Genomic DNA, 23,658 nt, shown 5'->3' on the forward strand with positions numbered 1-23,658 from the left:
TTCCTGAAAACAGGAGTGTCTATGAGCCTCAAATTGGGGTCCATTAAGGTTCAAGTTTCGGCCCTGTAGATTTTCTTCCAGAAAGAATTGGCTTCAGTTCCTGAAGTCCAGACATTTGTCAAGGGAGTATTGCATATACAGCCCCTTTTGTGCCTCCAGTGGCACCGTGGGATCTCAAAGTAGTGTTGGGATTCCTCAAATCATATTGGTTTGAATCGCTCAAATCTGTGGATTTGAAATATCTCACATGGAAAGTGACCATGCTGTTGGCCCTGGCCTCGGCCAGGCGATTGTCAGAATTGGCGGCTTTGTCTTACAAAAGCCCATATTTGATTTTCCATTCGGACGGGGCAGAACTGGGACTCGTCCCCAGTTTCTTCCTAAGGTGGTGTCAGCGTTTCACCTGAAACAACCTATTGTGGTGCCTGCGGCTACTAGGGACTTGGAGGACTCCAAGTTGCTAGACGTTGTCAGGGCCCTGAATATATATATATATATATATATATATATATATATATATATATATATATATATATATATATATATAATTCCGGGACAGCTGGAGTCAGAAAGTCTGACTTGCTGTTTATATTGTATGCACCCAAAAAGCTGGGTGCTCCTGCTTCTAAGCAGACTATTGCTCGTTGGATTTGTAGTACAATTCAACTTGCACATTCTGTGGCAGGCCTGCCACAGCCAAAATCTGTAAATGCCCATTCCACAAGGAAGGTGGGCTCATCTTGGGCGGCTGCCCGAGGGGTCTCGGCTTTACAACTTTGCCGAGCAGCTACGTGGTCAGGCGGGAACACGTTTGTAAAATTCTACAAATTTGATACCCTGGCTGAGGAGGACCTGGAGTTCTCTCATTCGGTGCTGCAGAGTCATCCGCACTCTCCCGCCCGTTTGGGAGCTTTGGTATAATCCCCATGGTCCTGACGGAGTCCCCAGCATCCACTAGGACGTTAGAGAAAATAAGATTTTACTTACCGATAAATCTATTTCTCATAGTCCGTAGTGGATGCTGGGCGCCCATCCCAAGTGCGGATTGTCTGCATTACTTGTACATAATTATTGTTACAAAAATCGGGTTATTATTGTTGTGAGCCATCTTTTCAGAGGCTCCTTCGTTGTTATCATACTGTTAACTGGGTTCAAATCACAGGTTGTACGGTGTGATTGGTGTGGCTGGTATGAGTCTTACCCGGGATTCAAGATCCTTCCTTATTGTGTACGCTCGTCCGGGCACAGTACCTAACTGAGGCTTGGAGGAGGGTCATAGGGGGAGGAGCCAGTACACACCATGTGATCCTTAAAGCTTACTTTTTGTGCCCTGTCTCCTGCGGAGCCGCTATTCCCCATGGTCCTGACGGAGTCCCCAGCATCCACTACGGACTATGAGAAATAGATTTATCGGTAAGTAAAATCTTATTATTTACATTAAATATAAAATTTAAAGGTGTTTAAGGAATAAAATCAGATCCAATTTTACATTCAAATGACGCAATGGCATATGAGTGTTCCTAGCCACTTCCTACCACATCCAGAGAATAACTAGCTGGCAGGTACAGAGGATCGTGAAATAATTTATTTTGTTTTCTGGAAACCCATAGCAAATATAGAAGAGTGTATGTACAATATGAAGTCCAGGACTAGAGAGGAGTGTGTATAATCTGAAAACTAAGACTAGAGGAGTGTGTGTATAATCTGCAGGGAAGCAGGAACAGCAGCTGCGATCACAGACAGCAAAGAGGGAGGGCAGCAGCAATCAGCCACACAGCCACTGTCTCTGCATGGCCCCTCCAACTCACTACTACCACTAATACTATATATATATATATATATATATATATATATATATATAATTTTCTCTGGGACTAGAGGGTAGTGTGTTTGCAGACTGATCTTTAGGACTGGAGGGAGGGGGGCTGTACACAATGTGATCTCTAGGACTAGAGGGGATGGACGTACAATCTGATCTCTGGAACAAGAGAGGAGTGTGTGTGTATTTTGAAATATCTAGGACTACAGGGGAATGTGTGTACAATCTTATTTCTGGGATTAGAGGTGAGTATGTATATTTTGATTTTTAAGTAATTTGTTCTTCAGGACTAAGGAAGAGTGTGTATACTGATCAGTTCTCCAGGCCTATTGAAGTGATTGATACCATGTGGGAATAGAAGTTTATGGCTGATATGAGGTAGACTCCATCTCTATGAATATATAATGAAGTTCAAAAGAACAGTAAGCCTGCCCCTAGAGAGATTTATTACTGGTATTATTAATTATTTATTATATGTCCTACTTGCAGCACATTACAATTTAAATGTGATAATTGCAGTGTATGGAGTCAGAGCACTGCTGTTTAATTCTTACTGTCTTCAGGAAGTCTTCTAAAGTTGCCTTATAAGTTATTTGCCGGTTATTATGGGCCAGACATTGAGTTACACATTTATTAGATTGATAAAGAAACACATTATGGGCCTGATTCAGAGAAGTACGCTAGGTATACTTACCTTTTCCCTGTCGGGATTGCAAACATCAGGATCCCGATCGCCGGCATTTTATACCCAACGCTATGTGAGCGATGTTGCATGCTGGAACCGACATTAGTGGCCTTGCCTGTTTCAGTGGGGAGGGTGGGCTGGCAGTCCGGTCCGGTCCCACAGAGAGCTATGAAGGCTGCACGCAGCGCAGCCTTTGGCTCTCTGTCCTGGCCTCCCCTCCCGTCTCCATAGAAATGGAGGCGTGCTGTGAGTCTGCGCCCCCCTGACTCGCGGCAAGTCCCCGTGAGAAATTGTGAGAATGCCTTGGAGCTTGAACCTATCTACAGTATTTGCAAGAGGCACGGGTGCACCATGCGTTTTACATCTTTTCAGAATTGATCACAACTGTGAATCTGTTAAAACTAGGTACTGGCATTCTCAACTTTATGTAATTTTTTTTTATACACAGTATTTGACTGATAAGATCATGTCAATATTAACCACCTTTCTGACACTGAGGCTGATTCTGAATTGGGAGCAAAGCAAAATAAAAGAAGTAACTTCCCACCTTATGCATGTAGCTGACAAATATTGGTCAGCTTTATTTTTAAGTGCAATTTAGATTTTGAGTTTGGACACACCCCTCTCAAATCTAAATCTCGGCACATTTTACATCTCCAAATCCTGCAGTGCATCATGGTCTTTCCAAGGTGCACGTTTACTTTTGCTTTTACGTTTTCTATTTCTTTGGTCCCGACTCTGAATCAGTACACATAAAATTGTTCTTTATACATGGTTGTCATTGATATTGCCCTAATTTGTTCTCCACTTGCTTTAGAGTCTTTCTTCACCTTTAATTTCTTTTATATCTGAGCAGTGTCTCTTCTTCCCTCATCTACTCCTGTGCTTTTACAGGTAACTCAAGCTGGGTGGAGCTGCTTCCTGTTGCTGCAGTCAGTGTTCATCTTTTCACCGGGAACGGCTCTGAAGTTCATCTTACTGGCCCTGCTCAGCTTTCTCTTCCAATCCCTTCCGACAGTGGTCTCACACCTGCCACAAGTATACCCGCTTGGAAGTTTGAGCCCAAGAGCGGTATGTGATCAACCACAAAACAGGGCCATGATAGGATAGCAGTTTGGCATGTCTCTGACAGGATTTAATTTATTTTCTGTTGTCTGACTTTCTTTCTCTATTACTTTCTTCTGCTTCATCTCTTCCTTCTACCATTTCTTCCTCTTTTCTGTCTGTTACCTCCAGGTCTGTGGCTCCGTGCTGGTATGGGTGTGGTACGAAGAGATGGACAGCAGTTGTACTGGTCTTTTTCATACCCAAAGCTAGGATACTGGGCAGCAGCGATCCCCTCCACTGGTCGAGGTGAGATTTTATCTTACTTTTGTTTTGTAAGTGTGGTCTTGTGTACTGTCTCAATATTGGTTCCTGTCTCTCCGGTGTTAATTCTGTTAGTTTTCTGGTTTTTTTCTCTATCCCAGTATGCTGCCGTTTCTCATTGTGGGCGGGGTGTACCAAAGGAAAAATGCGGAGGGTAACGCCAGCTTTTGCTGGCATTACCCTATAGAAGCCTATGGGCTTCTTTTCACATTTTGCTGAGAGGGATCCGATACAGATCCCTCCCAGCATACCCTATAGAAGTCTATGGGCTTCTTTAAGCTTTCTTCCTGAGAGGGATACAATCGGATCCATCCTAGTACCCTCTGCAGCCAGCATGGCCCTCTGCCTGCACATGCACAGAGGGACTACGGCGACCAAAGCCTTGAAGTCCCGGCTTCACAAAGGGCAGCTCTTTCTGGAAGAGCTGTTCTTTGCGATACTAATCGTATATGTTAGTACATATGCAAATAGTATCAATGCAAATTGTGGCGGAATGTGCCGCCATAGGTTAGTACATCCCGCCCTGTCTCTTTGAACATGTGATGAATGCCTTTCTGAATTCTGTCTATGCAGCCTCTTTCTTACACTGTGATCTCTTCTTAGGTATGCTGTCACTTATGAGTGGTGTGGACATAGCTGGTTACCATACCATCTTCCTGCTTTCTATTTTGGGCGCTCTTGCACTGCTGGTCCTCATCCTGCTTTGTCTACTAATATATTACTGCAGGTAACGGCACTGTCCCCTATATGATATTTATTGCATTCTCTGGGTTAATAGTGCACGGAATCCAACCTCTTTCTTTTCCTTTTTACAGCAAAACATCCCTCCTTCAATATTACATAATCATTTATAGAATTGTATACTTCTATAACATAAACGTATTGATATTTCACTTTTGAACTGTTCACTGTTCAACTGTTTCCTTACTAATCTCTTTCTTATTATGCCACACATCTCTGCAGGCGGCGATGCCTAAAGCCAAGGCAACAGCATCACAAACTGCAGCTCTCGGGCCTCAATGAACCCAAACGGGACCAGGCAACTTCGACCTCCCACCTTAACCTCATCAGCACCAGCCATTTGGACTCCACGTCCACAGCTGATAGTGACATTCGAACTCCAGTTCTGCGCTCTGCTTTTTCTTCCCGTGAAGATTTTTGCAAGTCTGGTGGTCGTTCTTCCATGCAGCATTCAACAGACACTCTTCCTTTAAGGCCAGGTTCTCGAGATGATTATCCACTGAAGTCTGCCCGCTCTGGAGACATGCTAGACTCAGAAGACCTTAAGAGAGGATATGGTGGAGGTGGGAAAGGACAGCAAAGAAGGCGAGCCGGTAGAGGAGGAGTTAGAGATCCTCCTCCATCTCCTCCTCCACTTCCACCACCCTTCAAGCATGTGATTGGGGACTCAAAACCTCCTGATTATTTGATGACACAATCGGCAGATCCACTGTCACGTCCCACCTCCTTGACTCAACCTGGACAGCTAATATTTTGTGGTTCCATTGACCACATGAAGGAGGGAGGGTACAGACATGCTATGCCCACATTGGTGATTCCAGCTCATTATGTAAGATTATCGTCAGATGAAAATCCCAGTGGGCCAGGTGAAGAGAATTCGGAAAGTGAGTCTGGATCCTCGCAAGTCTCACATGCCCATCATTTTGCACCTCAAGATCATGTTCAACGCCAGCAACTACTTCAACAAAGTCATAACTACCAAACAGGGTCATCTTCTCAAGATCAAGATGGAAAAGGCTGGAGCAACCACTCTTCACAAATGAGTGGTTCTGTCACAATTCCTGTGGTTTTTAATGAGTCCACAATGGCACAGCTGAATGGAGAACTCCAAGCACTGACTGAGAAGAGACTTATAGAACTTGGAGTCAAGCCTCACCCCAGAGCTTGGTTTGTGTCACTAGACGGACGCTCCAATGCCCAGGTACGTCACTCTTACATTGACCTACAGACTGGGGACAAGATACGTAGCAACGATGCCAGTCTGGACTCAGGTGTGGATGTCAATGAAATTAAAGTGAAACCTGGACCAGAAGATGGGAGAGGTGGGAGGTCCCAGCTTCAGCCTTCTTCTTTGACCTACTCCAAGCTGGTTTTTGCTGAAGAAGGTGAGCAGAGTCTAAGTGAGAGTCGGACTGGGGGTGCTTGCTCCCCAGAAGACAGCTCACTCACCCCACTTCTAGATGAGGCCTCTGAGACATGCCCAGTTATGAACAGGAGAGGTCGCAGCAGGGGGGACAGTTCCCGCAGCAGCACTAGTGAACTACGGAGGGATTCTATGACCAGCCCGGATGAGGACCTTAATGACCAATCTGAAGGTGGGGATGACCAAGATAAGAAGAGCCCCTGGCAAAAGAGAGAGGAGAGACCACTGATGGTGTTTAATGTAAAATAATGAGGGATTTTTCAATTTTCATTCTATGTATAGGCTATACCCCTCAAAGGACTCCGGGAGAAAGCGCAGGGATGCCCCTTGAATCCGAAGCCCGGGGCTGGAGAATGAAAAGACCCTGCCCCTAACTCTCCCCAATCTTCGAGGCACAATCCCAGCATTGGAGAGTTTCCTGTGTGTAAGGCCAGAGGCACCTTGATATAAATACATACATAGATTACACATATATGTCTACACATATGTAGTCACCTATACATCAACATGGTTATTTAACATGCACACATATGTATATGATACACACATATAATTCACATTTACACACTTAAGGTGAAAACACCAAAAACATACAGGTGCTTAGAGGTCCCTCTGGAATCTGGGAGTCTATGACACTTTATGGTGAGACTCTCAGTGGGACCAGTCCTCTCTTTGTGGGTGGGGCAAATTATTCCTGAGATTGGACATTTAACCTTGACTTTCTCTTCTCTCCATTTCTGGTTAAAATAGTAATACAAGGACAAGAGGTGCAGGCGCAGCTGGCTCGGACAGTCAGAATATTGTGGGCTTCATCTTCATCCTCCCTCCTCTCTGCCAAGATTGTCTCAGCTCCTGTGTTGCAGGGTATTCCATACCCAGTAGACTAATGGCATCTTCTAGTAGCTCATGCATTGTGGTCCTTGTGTTTTGTTTATGTAAGGTGTGTGGAAGATCATAGCCTGCAATGCATTATGGTCATTCTATTTCTCATATAGGGAGCAATGTAACTCCTGCCGCTAATTCTACTTTATTGGCTCCAACATTTCACTGCATTGTGGTTTCATATGCCACTTACCATGGAATCACACTTACTTCTCATAATACATCAAGGTCCTTGTTATTCTCAATTTATAAAAAGCCTTGTGATACAGTACATTGTATTCATTGTAAACCCATTCCATCTCATAATTAGCCAATAATGTGTAATGCATCATGGTCTTCGACATAAAAGTATTAAGATGTCATAGGGATACCATGCTCCTTTTTTAAAATTCATTATGGTTTTTGGACCCTGATGTTTTTATGGTATTCAGACTTCTTATATGATGCATTCTGACACTTGGTTATGTTCCTTCGAGGTGATGCTATTTATATTGCAAGAAGCTAATCCCTAGAAATTTCCCAAGGAAAACAGCACAAGAAAAGTGTATTTGTCTCGTTAAAATAGTACTGCCATTTCCTACAAATATTATTAATAAAACATGAAAAAATAAAGATTGTAGTGTAAAGAAGTGAGTTGTGACATTGTGCGGTGAGGGTTGTATACTGCTTGGATCTATGAATACATCAATTATTATTATTATTATTATGAAGCAGGACTACACTGTTTTAAAAGTCAACCATTTTGATGATCATTTTTATTTGAGTTATTACACTAGCTAACCCTTCTCCAGTAGTGGATTGGGAACTTAAAGTGTCCCTGGAAATACTTCTGAAAGTGTCCTGATGGAGAAGGGGCGTGTATGCATACTATTAGCTCTAACCAGGCCAATGCAACATCGGAGGTGGAGTCCTAGCAACTGCAGACAGAGGCCCATATGTAATAGCCCTTGATTTGCAGACATCTATGCTTTTCTGGCAAGATTTAAAGCAGTCATTCGTTTTAGGGCAAAACCAGCTAAAATGGTGCAGTTGCCTGCAAATCATGGCCTATTATATTTTTGCCAAAACTTGTTACAGTACATGGAGCTAGCAAACAAGTAGGCAAAGCATTGCACTAGTAGATAGAGGAACATTAGGCAGGGTCAGCAATAGGTACTATACAAGCATTGGTTACAAACATGGTGAAACTTAATTCAGCAACAAGGAGTTCAAATGATTAGTATAGGTTTAGTATTGAAGTGATAGTAGTTAAGTCTCGGACATCCTTGCTTTTGCATGTAGCCCACTCATCCTATGATAAACAATCTCCTCCATTGTGAATCTCTCACTAGTACTAATTTTGACTAAAAAAGCAAGAAATCACATTGCCTCTGCCTATTTGTACACAAACATTTAGGGTGTCCTAATCATGATGGTGGGTAGTAGTACTTATCCTCCAAGAATAAGTTCCATACACTTCAGTGCCCTGTGTACATTTCTAAGTAGCAAGCATTGGCGTTTCTATAATGGGTGCGGTGCACACGGGCTCCTGGGTCCAGGGGGAGCCCACACTACACACATTGCCCCCATATTTTAATACTTTCCTCTCTGGAGCCCAGCATCAGACGCTCCAACTGCGGCAAAAATCGCAGTCAAAATGGCTGCCGCGCAAGCGCAGTAGAGATTTTGGTCTCCAGAACATGGCAGGCACCATCTTTCCGGAGACCTGCGCATGCGCAGTAGACCGTTCAGAGGAGGGGGTCCACCCAAAGTCTGCACAGGGGCCCCCTCCTCTGTGAAAATGCCCCTGGTAGCTAGGGTAACTTTCATTAATATGTTAAAATGTTTTATTTTTGTAACTGTAAGTTATATTTTTTGTCTAATCATTTGCCCATTATTAGTGACAGACATCAATACAGAGAAGTATTATAGTAGTACACAATATAGAGTTCATCCTAGTAAATGATATATATAGTACAGAGAGCGTTGTAGTCACCACCATACAATGCAGAGATCACTATACAATACAGGCTACATCCTAGCGGCAACCATACAATACAGAAAGCATTCTACTGACTTCTGTATAAAGGATGTAAGTGATGGCCATAGAATACAGAATGAGGTTAGTAAATTAAGGTATTGCTGGTAAGCAGTGAATCAGTTTAGTTTGATAACCCAACCTGAACAAATTAGTTTGCAAAAGACTACTACCTTCAGTGACTTCTTTTTGCAACAGCGTTTGACATGGGAAGAGAAAGGACAGACACAGACCAGTCCTAGGCTGATCTATAAGATACATACAGATGTGGCCTCATACATCTAACCTCAATACACCACGCAACACGAGATGCCCGGTGTGAGTGCGCTCACTGGTCTGTGTCCGCGTCCGGTGTCTTTTTTGCAGAAAATGTGTTTGTCATCTTTTTTTCGCAATGCAATACAGCCACGACGTACCAGGAGACTCTGCTGATTAATTTGATACGCGACACTTGTATATTGTGTATGACTAAAGGGGGGCACACACCTAGTGATTCTACACACGCTACGATGTGTGCTAGCCTGATCCTAACTAGACCGCAAGGCTCAGTGAAAGATCTAGCAAGATTGTGCCTGCATGCAGGCCAATCTGGAACCGGCGATATCGACGCGCGGGGCTGCGCATCGCTATCGGGCATACACACAGTGAGGTGTGCTTATTTTCTAAGCAATCTAGTCAGATTTCTTAGAAATGAAGCAAACATCTCTCCGTGTGTACCCCCCTTAAGTCTGTATACTGAGCACAACATTACAGAACATGTATTGGAAAAAAGCGGCAGCTGCTACATTGTAGCACTTCATATACTGATTCAGAGACTTATGCTGGGTACACACTGGACATATATATACAAGTGAATGCCCGATATATTAAGGGCGCATAGGCAGGTGTGTACCAGCGATATGTTTCTGAACAACGTTGTTCAAAGACATATTTCTATTTCGTCCTAGAGGATGTTGGGCCGCTCAAAGAACCATGGGGTATAGACGGGATCCGCAGGAGACATGGGCACTTTAAGACTTTCAAAGGGGCGTGACCTGGCTCCTCCCTCTATATCCCCCACCAGACTCAGTTTTAGAAATGTGCCTGGACGAAACACAGGGCACTAGGAGGAGCTCCTAGAGTTTCTCTGAAAGACTTAATGTTAGGTTTTTTATTTTGGGGAGATCTGCTGGCTACAGACTCCCTGCTTCGTGGGCAAGAGGGGAGAGCAGTCTAGACCCACTTCTGATGAGTTCCAGGGCTCTGCTGCTGCTGACAGGATGCCTTCAGCTCCTGAGGGGAGACGAACGCCGGGCTCTCCTGGATGCTCCCTCCCACAGCTTGCCGTCCCCCCTCTTCAAGCCAGAAGACAGGTGAGTATAAGAGGAAAAGACTTCTCCATCTAAAGACGGCATATAAGAGGTACCGCGCACCGGCTTTGCTCAGTGAGCGCCTGGCTCCCGGAACAGTACACACCATGGGTGCGGGGCGCGGGGGGACGGACGCCCTGGGGAGCAAGTATATACCTCAAATAAGGCTGGCATATGTCTACAGTGCCCAGGCACTGCCCGCAAACCCCCGCCAGGATAAAAAAATATAACAAAAAATGCGGGAAGAAGCTCGGCATGTTGGGGGCGGAGCTTCTTCCTCACTGCTTACTCGGCGCCATATCCTCCTCCTCAAAGCAGCGCTGGTCCTTCCTCACAGGCAGCAAGGACCAGAGGGGCTAAAAACGGGGGGGGGAGGCAGTTTTTATCAAATATAAAAATGTATTGTCGCTGAGGTGTGGGCTGGATTGTCCCTCTGTGTTCCCTGTCAGACTTTTCTTTAGGTGCTGTCTTATATATGGCTGTATATGATGGGTATGTACATATCTTTTATAGATCCCATAATTAAAATAAACATTAAGTTTTCTTGCAGATCCAGGACCCCACGGGGTCTCAATAATGTAGTTGCCCAGTTGACTGACACAGGTACCGACACAGGCTCTGTTCATGTGTCGACTATGCTGATTCCAGATTAGATGCTAAAATGGCAGTGCGATTTCAGTACATTGTTGTAATAAAACTGTGTTATATGATAAGGAAAAGAAACCGGTGTTTACATTTCCTCACTCTTCTATACTGAACGCTGTTTTTGCAGTAGTCTGGGACAGCCCTGACAGAATAATCTCGACTCCTCGTAGGATTACAGTGAAGTCCCCATTTTTTCCCCTGCTGAGGGAAAACATGGGGATTGCCTCCCAAAGGAGGACAAAAGTCTATCTCATTGTAAAATCAAGTGGCTCGGCCAGCCTCTGGTACAGCAGCCCTCAAAGACGCTACCTTACTATACATTATAACGGTACACAACTCAGTCTGATTATACTTTCTGTGTGGGTGGGTAGCGCCATTGAGACGCAGACAGAGAACTGGTTCTCTGATTTGGGATGCCCTGGATAGGGATAGCATCCTCTTGACGCTCAGTTATCTGGGACGCTACAGCATTCCAATTGAAAACTGCGAGGGACATTGCCCTTTTATTAAAAGGTGCCATGTCAGTCGCTGTTAGGCGTGATTTGGGGGTTCACCAGTAGAATACTGTTGCTACCTCTAGGAATTATAGGGACTTTCTACCATATGAAGGTGGTGTTTTTTTGTTTAGATACAAAGGCCGCGGGTAAGCCGTCCCCTGTTTGTTTACAGTAGGTTCCTACGCTACTACAGGTGACACACCACTATCATCTACAGTCCGATATATGCTAGAGAGGACAAAGTTTTTTCCTTCCTTCTAGGGTAGGAGAAAAAAAAAAGAGAACCCGCCTCCTCGGGTTCCCTGGAGCAGAGGTCCTCCCCGGCTTCTGCCAAATCCACCGCATGACGCCGGGCCCCCCTTTCAGGGGCCCGCACCGGTGGGGACACGTCTACAGCTTTTTCAGTTAGGTCTGGGTTTGCTCGGGTCTAGACCCTTGGGTATTGAGTATTGTGTCCCAAGGGTACAAACTGGAGTTTCAAGACATGCCCCCTTGACGTTGTTCATATCAGCCTTACCTGCTTCGCTGCAGGATAGGGCGCTAATCTGCGGTGCAGTACAAAATCAGGTTGTGGTCCCGGTACCCCTAGCGCAACAGGGGCAGGGCTTTTATTCAAGCCTGTTTGTGGTGCCGAAGCCGGACGGCTCGGCAAGACCAATCCTCAACCTGAAATCTCTCAATTTCTTTCTGAGGAAATTCAAATTCAAGATGGAGTCTCTCAGAGCGGTGATCTCCAGTCTGGAGGAGAGGGAATTTATGGTTTCATTGGACATAAAGGACGCTTACCTTCATGTACCCATTTATCCTCCTTACCAGAGTTTCCTGAGGTTTGCAATCCAGGATACACATTACCAATTTCAGACGTTGCCGTTTGGTCTGTCCGCGGCTCTGAGGATTTTCACCAAAGTAATGGTAGAAATGATGGTTCTCCTGCGCAAGCAGGGTGTTACAATTATCCCATACTTGGACGATCTCCTGATAAAGGCGAGGTCCAAAGACAAATTGTTACAGGACATTGCAATGTCCCTGTCCATTCTGCAACAGCACTGCTGGCTCCTAAACTTGCCGAAATCACAGTTAGTCCCGACAACACGCTTGGCGTTTTTGGGCATGATACTGGACACGGTCCAACAGAAGGTGCCTCCCTATGGAGAAAGCTCTGGAAATTCAGAGTTTGGTAAAACTCTTGCTGACACCGAAAACTGTATCCATCCATCAATGCATTCGATTACTGGGAAAGATGGTAGCGGCATACGAGGCCCTCCAGTTCGGGAGGTTCCATATCAGGGTGTTTCAGTGAGACCTGTTGGACAAGTGGTCCGGATCCCACCTGCACATGCACCGGAAGATAATTCTATCTCCCAACACCAGGATCTCCCTCCTGTGGTGGCTCAACAGCTCTCACCTCCTTGCAGGACGTCGTTTCGGGATCCAGGACTGGATCTTAGTGACCACGGATGCAAGTCTCCGAGGTTGGGGGGCAGTCACTCTGGGGTGACCTTCCAGGGAAGATGGTCAAGTCAAGAAACTCATCTTCACATCACCGTTCTGGAACTGAGGGCCATTTACAACGGCCTTCTACAAGCGGAACATCTTCTTTGAAATCTGCCCGTTCTGATCCAATCGGACAATGTCACGGCAGTAGCTTACATAAACCGCCAAGGCGGCACAAGAAGCAGAGCGGCAATGGCGGAAGCCACAAAGATTCTTCGCTGGGCGGAGAGGCATACAAGCGCTCTGTCGGCAATATTCATTCCGGGAGTGGACAACTGGGAAGCAGACTTCCTCAGCAGACACGACCTGAATCCAGGAGAGTGGAGCCTCCATCAGGAGGTCTTCATGCTGCTAACAAATCGATGGGGGGTTCCCCATATAGACATGATGGCGTCTCGCCTTAGCAAGAAACTTCCGAGGTATTGTTCCTGGTCCAGGGACCCTCAGGCGGACGCGGTGGATGCACTGACAACATCCTGGGTGTTCCCCTCAGTGTATGTGTTCCCTCCGGTTCCTCTCATCCCAAAGGTGCTGAGGCTTCTAAAAAGAACAAGCATACCGGCGATCCTTGTGGTCCCGGACTGGCCAAGGAGAACTTGGTACCCGGATCTTCTGACGTTACTGGTCGACGATCCTTGGCCTCTTCCTCTGCGCGAGGACCTGCTGCGGCAGGGGCCGTTCGTCTATCAAGACTTACAGCGGCTACATTTGACGGCATGGCGGTTGAACGCCAGATTTTAGCCCAAAAGGGTATTCCCAATGAAGTCATACCTACTGTAACACTGTAGGGGTGCAAGGCGCCTTTTCCTGGGGAATATGGTAGCACGCAGCAGCTGAGGAACAACACAAGTCCAGTTTCTGGTACAACTGACCCCGGCCAGTTTTATTGAAACAGAAAATAAAACAAACCCCAAAATAAAAATACCTTGCCTGTCCGGCACTAACTAAACATAAGATATTCCTAACTGTCACTAAACAAAACACAGAGTTCTTCAGTACATACTGTATAGCTTACTTGCATCAGAAAGCGTGTCTCTCACACACAGATCCCTCAGCCTTCCCAGGCAGTCTGCCCATACTAATCAGGTTAGCAGCACTATAACACACTTACACAGCTGAAACCCTGATTAGCCCTCTGTGAGGCCAAAGACCCGAACTGGGCCCAATGTCTAGAACTCGCCTTATCTCTCTCTCAGAGCCTTTACCCAGCTTTTACAGCAAACTGAAAAGGTTCAGACAAAACAAAAAGCATTTTTCCTAGAAGTTAACATTTTCTAAAACATGTAAGAAAAGAACCTGGGACAAATATACCTGCCCTCAAACACTATCCCAGTGTTCTTGTCACACTACTCTTATCCTTGCCAGGAAGGGTGTGTCGTCGAAGCACTATCACCGTATTTGGAGGAAATATATTTCCTGGTGCGAGTCCAAGAAAGCTCCTGTGGAGATATTTGACCTTGGACGTTTTTCTCCATTTTCTACACAATGGTGTGGATGCGGGCCTTAAATTGGGCTCCATTAAAAGTGCAGATTTCTGCTTTGTCCATTTTCTTTCAGAAACAATTGGCCTCCCTTCCTGAGGTGCAGACCTTTGTGAAAGGGGTGTTGCATATCCAACCTCCTTTTGTGCTCCCTGTGGGACCTTAACGTGGTGTTATCGTTCCTTCAGTCACATTGGTTTGAACCTTTACGTAAAGTGGAGTTGAAATTCCTCACTTGGAAGGTTGTCATTTTATTGGCATTGTCTGGCTAGGCGGGTGTCAGAGTTGGCGGCCTTGTCTCACAAGAGCCCTTATTTGATCTTCCATGAAGATCGTGCTGAGTTAAGAACTCGGCAACAATTTCTGCCAAAGGTGGTTTCCTCTTTTCATATTAACCAACCTATTGTGGTGCCAGTGGCTACTGGCGCTTTGGCTGAGGATAAGTCTCTGGATATGGTCAGAGCTTTGAAAATCTATGTAGCCAGAACGGCTCCATTGCGGAAAACAGAGGTTCTGTTTATTTTATACGCTCCCAATAAGATTGGATGTCCTGCTTCCAAGCAGACCATTGCCCGCTGGATTTGTCAAATAATTCAGCAGGCTCATTCCAAGGCAGGCTTGCCGTTACCGAAATCGGTGAATGCCCATTCCACTAGGAAGGTGGGCTCCTCATGGGCGGCTGCCCGGGGTGTCTCGGCATTGCAACTTTGCCGAGCTGATACTTGGTCGCGGTCAAACACGTTTGCTAAGTTTTAAAAGTTTGATACCTTGGCCGATGAAGACCTTAGTTTTGGTCTATCGGTGCTGCAGAGTCATCCGCACTCTCCCGCCCGTTTTTTAGAGCTTTGGTATAATCCCCATGGTTCTTTGAGCGGCCCAACATCCTCTAGGACGAAATAGAAAATAGGATTTTGAATACCTACCGGTAAATCCTTTTCTATGAGTCCGTAGAGGATGTTGGGCGCCCGTCCCAGTGCGTACTGTATCTGCAGTGTAGTTCTGGTTAAACACAGTTGGTGTTATAGTTTTTTTTCAGCTTCTTGCTGAATCTTGTTCATGTCCGTTGACATGTGTTCAGTTATCTGCCTTGTTGTACGGCATGCTTATGGCGTGAGCTGGTGTTGTGCTCACCTTTGTTGTTAAATCCTTTCCTTGAAATGTCCGTCTCGCCGGGCACAGTTCCAAACTGAGTCTGGTGGGGGATATAGAGGGAGGAGCCAGGTCACGCCCCTTTGAAAGTCTTAAAGTGCCCATGTCTCCTGCGGATCCCGTCTATACCCCATGGATCTTTGAGTGGCCCAACATCCTCTACGGACTCATAGAAAAGGATTTACCGGTAGGTATTCAAAATCCTATTTGCGTCGGCCCTGCAGTACAGTCGATGGCCGATATATCTGCAGATATACAGTATTGGCGCATTGTGCTGTGTGTACCGTACACTTGCTGCGGGGACCAACGTCACAGCTGGGCGGGCAAATTCAAATGCACTCCCAGCTCCATGACAGGGATCGATATACTGAGCAGCTCTATCGGCGTGACAGCGGGTCCACCATCATATCTGTCAGGTGTGTACCCACCCTTAGTCGCACATATAGAATAGAAGTGTCACATGTCAAATTAATCAGCGCAATCTCCTGGTGTGTCCTAGTTGCATTGTGATTAAGATGCATCGTCGGCAAACAAGACGCACAATGCTAACAGAGTCTCACAGGAACTGGCGCACAATTAATGATGTATAAGGACACATCTGTATTTTAAGGTAGTTGGTCACTGTGGAAGGGGCAAGCCACCAGGAATCACGTCAGTATCTGGGTTTGCCACCAACAGGCTACAGCTGGCCTAAATGAGCTCAAGCTACTCTTGTCCTTCTCTACAAAACTAAAATAAAGTGGTATGTGCATACTTATTTTAGATTGTCAGCTGCACCTGTCTCTAACCTTCATTTGCTTGTAATTGCCACTGGCACTTTATTTTTTTTAAAATTAAATTCCTTCTCTAAAAGTTTTTTATTAACGGCTGTAGTGCTGCTTCAAAGGGGGATTATATGTATTTGTAGCATGTGATTGGTTAGCTTTGGCTTCTAATTGGATGAGCCATGTAAAGCAGCAATCCTATATATATATTTCTGGAAATAGCAAGTTAAGTACATTTCAAGGATGCATCTGGTAGTCATTTTCTTAGCTTCTTTATACAAATAATTCTCCCAATATGACTCAAAGCGATGATGCTTAAACACACAACGACCCCTGTTGTAGTAACGCTTACACACAACGCCCCCTCTAGTAGTGACGCTTACACACCAAGCCCCCCTCTAGTAGTGACGCTTACACACCAAAATAAATGAAGTGTGGGCCCCAAGAGAGAGTAGAACATGCTTAAATGTGACATTTGCATGGCCGTATTGGCCATAGATCTTAATTTAATCAGGCTGTCTGTGGCAGTGACAGACTCTGGGCCTGATTCTTATTTGTATGCAATGTCGGTATGTATGCAGCAAAGAGATATCACTGCACACGTGCCAAGGTACCTCTGAGATTCCGCTCGCGATCAGGATTTATTCTAGAGCAGAGGTTCTCAAACTCGGTCCTCGGGGGCCCACACAGTGCATGCTTTGCAGGTCTCCTCACAGAATCGCAAGTGAAATAATTAGCTCCACCTGTGGACCTTTTAAAATGTGTCAGTGAGTAATTAATACACCTGTGCACCTGCTGGGTTACCTGCAAAACATGCACTGTGTGGGCTCCCGAGGACCGAGTTTGAGAACCTCTGTTCTAGAGTGATTTATAGTCAGAGACCGTTTGGGGGAAGGAACGGAGTCACTGCAAAAATGCAAACATATCGCGACCATTTTCGTGGTGTGTCTCTGCTTACATCTGCGATCACAATCACAGAAAACATGCGCCAGCAATACAGCTCAGGAATTCCATGTTCCTCTGATTTGTGCCGTTGCTGCGAAGGTGTTCACCAGTGTTTCCCAACCTCCAACCTCAGTACACACTGCCCAGGATATAGTAATATTCATGATTCTGCACAGATGGTTATATCAAAATAACTGAGGTGCAAATTAAGTCAGATAGTGTGCATTGAGGGTATGCAGTTAAAATACCGCCCGTCTGGATCCCGGCTGTCTCAATACCGTGGCTGTTCCTGTATAGCAAACCTGTAAGTCATAATCAATTGCAGAGCCATGAGCTTTTATTTCTGGCTGTGGGCCTAATTCAGATCCCAAAGGATCTCAGTTAAATGACGCAAAGTACTGATGTTCGGTACTTTGCGCATGTGCACTATCAATCTCTTGACGCACTACAGCTGTAGACGTCAAGAGTTTGACAGTCTGCAGCAGTTTCATAGTGGGATGGGGTGGCGATGGCCTCTGTTTCTAAAAATGGAGGTGTGTCGCTGCTGTTTTGGGGGACTGTCCGAGGCCAGGATCACTAATGCAAGCAGGCAGCATCTACTTAAGAAAGCAGCAGTGATAGCACCTATGTCCACATGTGAATGAGGCCATGTGTATACTAAGGAAGGTGGGGTGCTTGATCCAGTGTGTTTGACCAGCTATGCTTAGCTAACCCCTGCTCAGTGTCGACATTTCATACCACACCCATATGGATTCGCATTTAATTTTGTGCAGTGATATTACATTCATTCTGCATCGTGATTCTTTTTTTCTGTAACAATGCTTTTTTTCTGTAACACCCCCGCATATTTTTGGAACCAGGACTGGTCCAAGAGGCCAGTGCTGGTTATTAAAATACAGGGGAACCTCACGCATTTTCCCCCTATATTTTTTAAACCAGGACAGGCTCAAAGAGCCTATGGCTGGTTATGCTTGTGGGGGGAGGGGGGGATCCCACATCGTTATTTTTCTTCTAATTTTTAACACTTTCACAGATAAGTACTGCACAGATCTCACTGATCTGTGCAGTACTTCTCTGAACACGCTGCTGAGGGAGACGTCTAATTGAAAATTACATTTTGATCTGAGTTTGCTCAATTCACGGGTGTATCGCATCGACCCAGCTCCCGTTCACAGTGTATGTAAGGGCATCAGATTTATTTCATAGACAGCACAGTTCAGCTGCATATTGCAGCACAAAGGGATACACCAGAAATTGTCTCAAACGTTTTCGGTCCCACACAGACCATCATCAGGAGAATTCAGCAAATTTAACAGAAAGCTGTCTCATCCATGTACCAAACAATCAGTATATATATATATATATATATATATATATATACACTGCTAAAAAAAATAAAGGGAACACTAAAATCACACATCCTAGATCTGAATGAATGAAATATTCTTATTAAATACTTTGTTCTTTACATAGTTGAATGTGCTGACAACAAAATCACACAAAAATTATCAATGGAAATCAAATTTATTAACCCATGGAGGTCTGGATTTGGAGTCACCCTCAAAATTAAAGTTCCTGCAAGACGAAAGCATTGATGCTATGGACTGGCCCGCCCGTTCCCCAGACCTGAATCCAATTGAGCATATCTGTGACATAATGCCTTGCTCCATCCACTAATGCCATGTTGCACCACAGACTGTTCAGGAGTTGGCGGATGCTTTAGTCCAGGTCTGGGAGGAGATCCCTCAGGAGACCATCCGCCACCTCATCAGGAGCATACCCAGGCGTTTTAGGGAGGTCATACAGGCACGTGGAGGCCACACACACACACACACACACACACTACTGAGCCTCATTTTGACTTGTTTTAAGGACATTACATCAAAGTTGGATCAGCCTGTAGTGTGTTTTTCCACTTTAATTTTGAGGGTGACTCCAAATCCAGACCTCCATGGGTTAATAAATTTGATTTCCATTGATAATTTTTGTGTGATTATGTTGTCAGCACATTCAACTATGTAAAGAACAAAGTATTTAATAAGAATATTTCATTCATTCAGATCTAGGATGTGTTATTTTAGTGTTCCCTTTATTTTTTTGAGCAGTGTGTATATATATATATATATATATATATATATATATTATTTTTGTTTTAACACAGACAACAGATGTTAGTTAAGAAACTATCTGACATTTTAAATTAGTCGCACTAGTCGGTAAATTTTAGCCCCAACAGTGGGGGTAATTCCAAGTTGATTGCAGCAGGACATTTTTTTAGCAGTTGGCCAAAACCATGTGCACTGCAGGAGGGGCAGATATAAAATGTGCAGAGAGCTAGATTTGGGTGGGGTGTATTCAAACTGAAATCTAAATAGCAGTGTAAAAATTAAGCAGCCAGTATTTACCCTGCACAGAAACAAAATAATCTACCCAAATCTAACTCTCTCTGCAAATGTTATATCTGCCCCCCCTGCAGTGCACATGGTTTTGCCCAATCGCTAACAAACTTGCTGCTGCGATCAACTCAGAATTACCCCCAGTATGTATTGAGTTGTGTTTAATAGCAGGAGTACTTGGTACCATGTCAGAGGTCAAATTGCATTTTGTACCAGACCAGAACCCACCAGATAGCAAAGATGTTGTCTCACAGGGCACAAAAGTTAAACTGATTGCTGACTAGATGTCCGGCCCCATAAAATAGTGTCAGCAGTCAATCACCACCCTGGGAGGGAGACCTCTTACCACAAGGAATTAGGACTGCATAATGGAAACAGTACCCTCTCATAAGAGGAGTTGGAACGGAATGAACCCTACACTGTGCCGCTAAAAAGAGTGTAAAGATGTGCAGTCTATGGGAATATGATAATTCTGACATACACAGCGGAACTGTGGGCATAGATGGGCAGATTCTGCCTGAGCCCCATGTTCCTCCACCATAATCCCCATGCAGGGACACAAATACAAATCCCTTCCTTGTCACTGCCTCTCAAAAATCAGGAGTTTTGGTATATACTGTATGTAGCTGCACAGTTAATGCAAAATAACAGTCATTTGGTCGACCCCATATGATCAATAGGTAAAAGTTTTACATGTACTGGTAACCTGTAAGGCGCAGGGCTGGATTAACAATGGGGCTGATGGAGCTGCAGCTCCAGGTCCACCCTCCAAAATAGGCCCACAACTTCTGCAGATCTCTATGCAGCTGCAGATAGGAAACAAATGTTTCCTTCTACAGCAGCCTACAGCTTCTTATAGGCCCCCCCCCCCCCCCCCCAACCTTCCCCTGCGCCTCTACCCCCACGCTGATTCGAGTCTGCCCTGCTGCTCACCTCTGCTGGTGTACATGCTGGGATGCTGTGGCTTGTCCCTCACGCAGCCATGGGTAGGGATGGCCATCGACCAGATGATTCAAAATCATCGATGGTCTATATGTTGAATACTTTTACCATTGATGGGGAGAACCAGATGGTTTCCCGCCATCGACAGTTCAGTGCTACCGAATTTTTATTTTTTCTCTCTCAAGGTGTCAGGGCATGGAACTTAGCCCCACCCCCTGACACCCAAGAAGCCACGCCCCCAGGCTCTGGTTGGCCCGCAGTTCATTTTCCAGTAATGCAGGGATGACCATCGATGGGTAAAACCATTGATGGTTCCCTTACAGATAGTTTTACATTATCGAGGTTATCCATCAATGGTACCATCAATGGCAACCATCGATGGATAATCCACAGATGGTCATCCCTAGCCATGGGCTGCCCTGCTGCTGCTGCAATTTGATTAGGCAGAGATGTGCAGATAGCCCCTCCCACCTCCAGGCCTGCCCCTCTTCTGCTCCTATACCCTCTGCTGCCGCCTGTTCCTCCCATCCCCATCCTCAGGCCTGCCCCTCCTTACCCCATGTCCTATCTGACCCTGACCTCTATGCTGATTCTCCAGAGGTGGGGCTTCTGTGCCTGCAGCCAGGAACCAGAGACAGAGAAATCCTCCTTACAGGTAAATGCCGGTTTCCCGGTTCCTCCCCACCCTACGCTGGCCCTGCTACATTTATTTCCCCTGCCGCAAGTTACTTCAAGCACGAAAATGGCGCACCCCTGTGATTCCTACGATCTCTGCCATTGAAGCTGCTGTCCAATATAATTTAGAATTCAAGACTGCAGATGTGCCCCAGGGAATTCTAGGCATGCCACGAAATGGGCGACGTGGAATGATTATAGGAAAGTGCACCTCCCTTGATACCACCTCATTTCTGACTAGCTTGCTATCAAATTAGACATCTACAAGTTTCTTGTTGTATCCTTTTTTTACTTGTCATGTTACTGTACATACAGTACATGGTACTATTATGTGATTTCCACTCCCCCCCCCCACCCCCTTTTTTTCTTTTCTGCAACACCCCCCTTCCATTCTATTTTGAAAAATAACAAAAATGTAATCTTGAAAAGAAGGTAACACAGTATGGTGGTGTGGGGAGGTAGCACAGTACTGTGGTGTGGGAAGGTAGCGCAGTACGGTGGTGTGGGAACATAACGCAGTATTGTGGTATGGGAACGTAATGCAGTAATGCGTGGGAATGTAGTGCAGTACTGTGGTGTGGGAACGTAACGCAGTATTGTGGTGTGGGAACGTAAAGCAGTAATGTGGTGTTGGAAGGTAGCGCAGTAATGTGGTGTGGGTAGGTAGATGTAGTGTGGAACTGTAGTCTGGAAAGGTAATGGAGTGAAATAGTGTGGAGATGTAGTATGGGGAGGTAGAGTAGTGATATACAGTACTGCAGGGATGTAATGTGAATAAGTATTATAGTAATGTGTGGAGATGTAGTGTGTGGAAGTAGTATAGTAATGTAATGTGGGGAGGTAGCATAGTGATGTAGTGCAGGATGGTAACTTAGTGATGTAGTGTGGGGAGGTAGTGCAGTGATATAGTATGTCACCACACCCCCTCTTCCCACCCAAGAACTCTACGACGCTGATCACACTACCTACAACGGCACATAATAGGCCCTTCCAAAGGCGTAAGTATGGAGTGACTTTCAATGAACCAAGTAAACTTTGCCAGGTGACTGTCCTCCTGTTCAAAGAATTATGTTGTACAGTCATTTTATTTTTTTAATTTTCGCATTACAAACAGTAGTTATGGTTTCTGTCCTCTAGATGGCAACATTTTCACACTACATCTATTTACATTCTTGGCTTCCACACATGATCTAGCTCCCAATGTACTAATCAAATTATAGATCATACTCTTCCTTTTTATCTTTTGCTGGCACACACACAAATTACTGCCAATCTTGGGTGAGTTATTATTTGATAATGTGCATGTTGCTTGTGATGTGCAATCTGCTCTGGGAAATGTGTTGTACCTTCTGTAAAGGACAATTGTAGTTGTTGTCCAGATTCTTTCTATAATTTACCTAGTACAGTCTATAAAATGATAGCAAGAATCTGATTGGTTGTTGTGGGTAACTTCTCCTCTTGTTCGATTTTAAGAAGTTTAATATATCTCCCCTTCAATCTCCAAAGTGGACACATTTCAAAAAAGGAATAAAATTAAATTATATTTAACACCAGACAAAACTAAACTGTAAGAGCCAAACTATCAACTTGGAAACATGTATACAAAAAACATATATACATATAACATTCTGTGTTACAAAACAGTGTGCAATTTTAAAATTGGATTGCATGAGGGTCTTGTTGTGTTTTATTTTTCATATGAAAATGACTGCTTGTGATCTAAAATAAGAATTTACTTACCGATAATTCTATTTCTCGTAGTCCGTAGTGGATGCTGGGGACTCCGTAAGGACCATGGGGAATAGCGGCTCCGCAGGAGACTGGGCACATCTAAAGAAAGCTTTAGGACTATCTGGTGTGCACTGGCTCCTCCCCCTATGACCCTCCTCCAAGCCTCAGTTAGGATACTGTGCCCGGACGAGCGTACACAATAAGGAAGGATTTTGAATCCCGGGTAAGACTCATACCAGCCACACCAATTACACCGTACAACTTGTGATCTGAACCCAGTTAACAGCATGATAACAGAGGAGCCTCTAGAAAAGATGGCTCACTACAGCAATAACCCGATTTTTTTTTTTTTTGGTAACAATAACTATGTACCAGTATTGCAGACAATCCGCACTTGGGATGGGCGCCCAGCATCCACTACGGACTACGAGAAATAGAATTATCGGTAAGTAAATTCTTATTTTCTCTAACGTCCTAAGTGGATGCTGGGGACTCCGTAAGGACCATGGGGATTATACCAAAGCTCCCAAACGGGCGGGAGAGTGCGGATGACTCTGCAGCACCAAATGAGAGAACTCCAGGTCCTCCTCAGCCAGGGTATCAATTTTGTAGAATTTTACAAACGTATTTGCTCCTGACCAAGTAGCTGCTCGGC

The 23,658-nt window shown here is 45.0% G+C and overlaps 1 protein-coding gene across 8 annotated transcripts in view; it reads left to right on the forward strand.

Annotated features, from left to right (window-relative positions):
• Nucleotides 1-7,547, forward strand: part of FAM171A2 (family with sequence similarity 171 member A2) — a 76,292-nt gene extending 68,745 nt beyond the window's left edge. For 3 of the 8 annotated variants that reach the window (XM_063959960.1, XM_063959964.1, XM_063959962.1), the window contains exons 5-9: nt 3,399-3,575; nt 3,741-3,857; nt 4,476-4,599; nt 4,836-6,208; nt 6,319-7,547. In XM_063959960.1, the coding sequence (XP_063816030.1) occupies nt 3,399-3,575; nt 3,741-3,857; nt 4,476-4,599; nt 4,836-6,208; nt 6,319-6,410 (1,883 nt within the window). In that variant the 3' untranslated portion in view covers nt 6,411-7,547. Of the gene's footprint in view, nt 1-3,398; nt 3,576-3,740; nt 3,858-4,475; nt 4,600-4,835 lie in introns of all 8 variants that reach the window. The other 5 variants (XM_063959965.1, XM_063959967.1, XM_063959966.1 and 2 more) reach the window with 3 other exon arrangements.
• The last annotated feature ends 16,111 nt before the right edge of the window (nt 7,548-23,658 follow it).

This window comes from Pseudophryne corroboree, chromosome 3 (genome assembly GCF_028390025.1).
Source record: "Pseudophryne corroboree isolate aPseCor3 chromosome 3, aPseCor3.hap2, whole genome shotgun sequence".
Lineage (NCBI taxonomy): Eukaryota > Metazoa > Chordata > Amphibia > Anura > Myobatrachidae > Pseudophryne > Pseudophryne corroboree.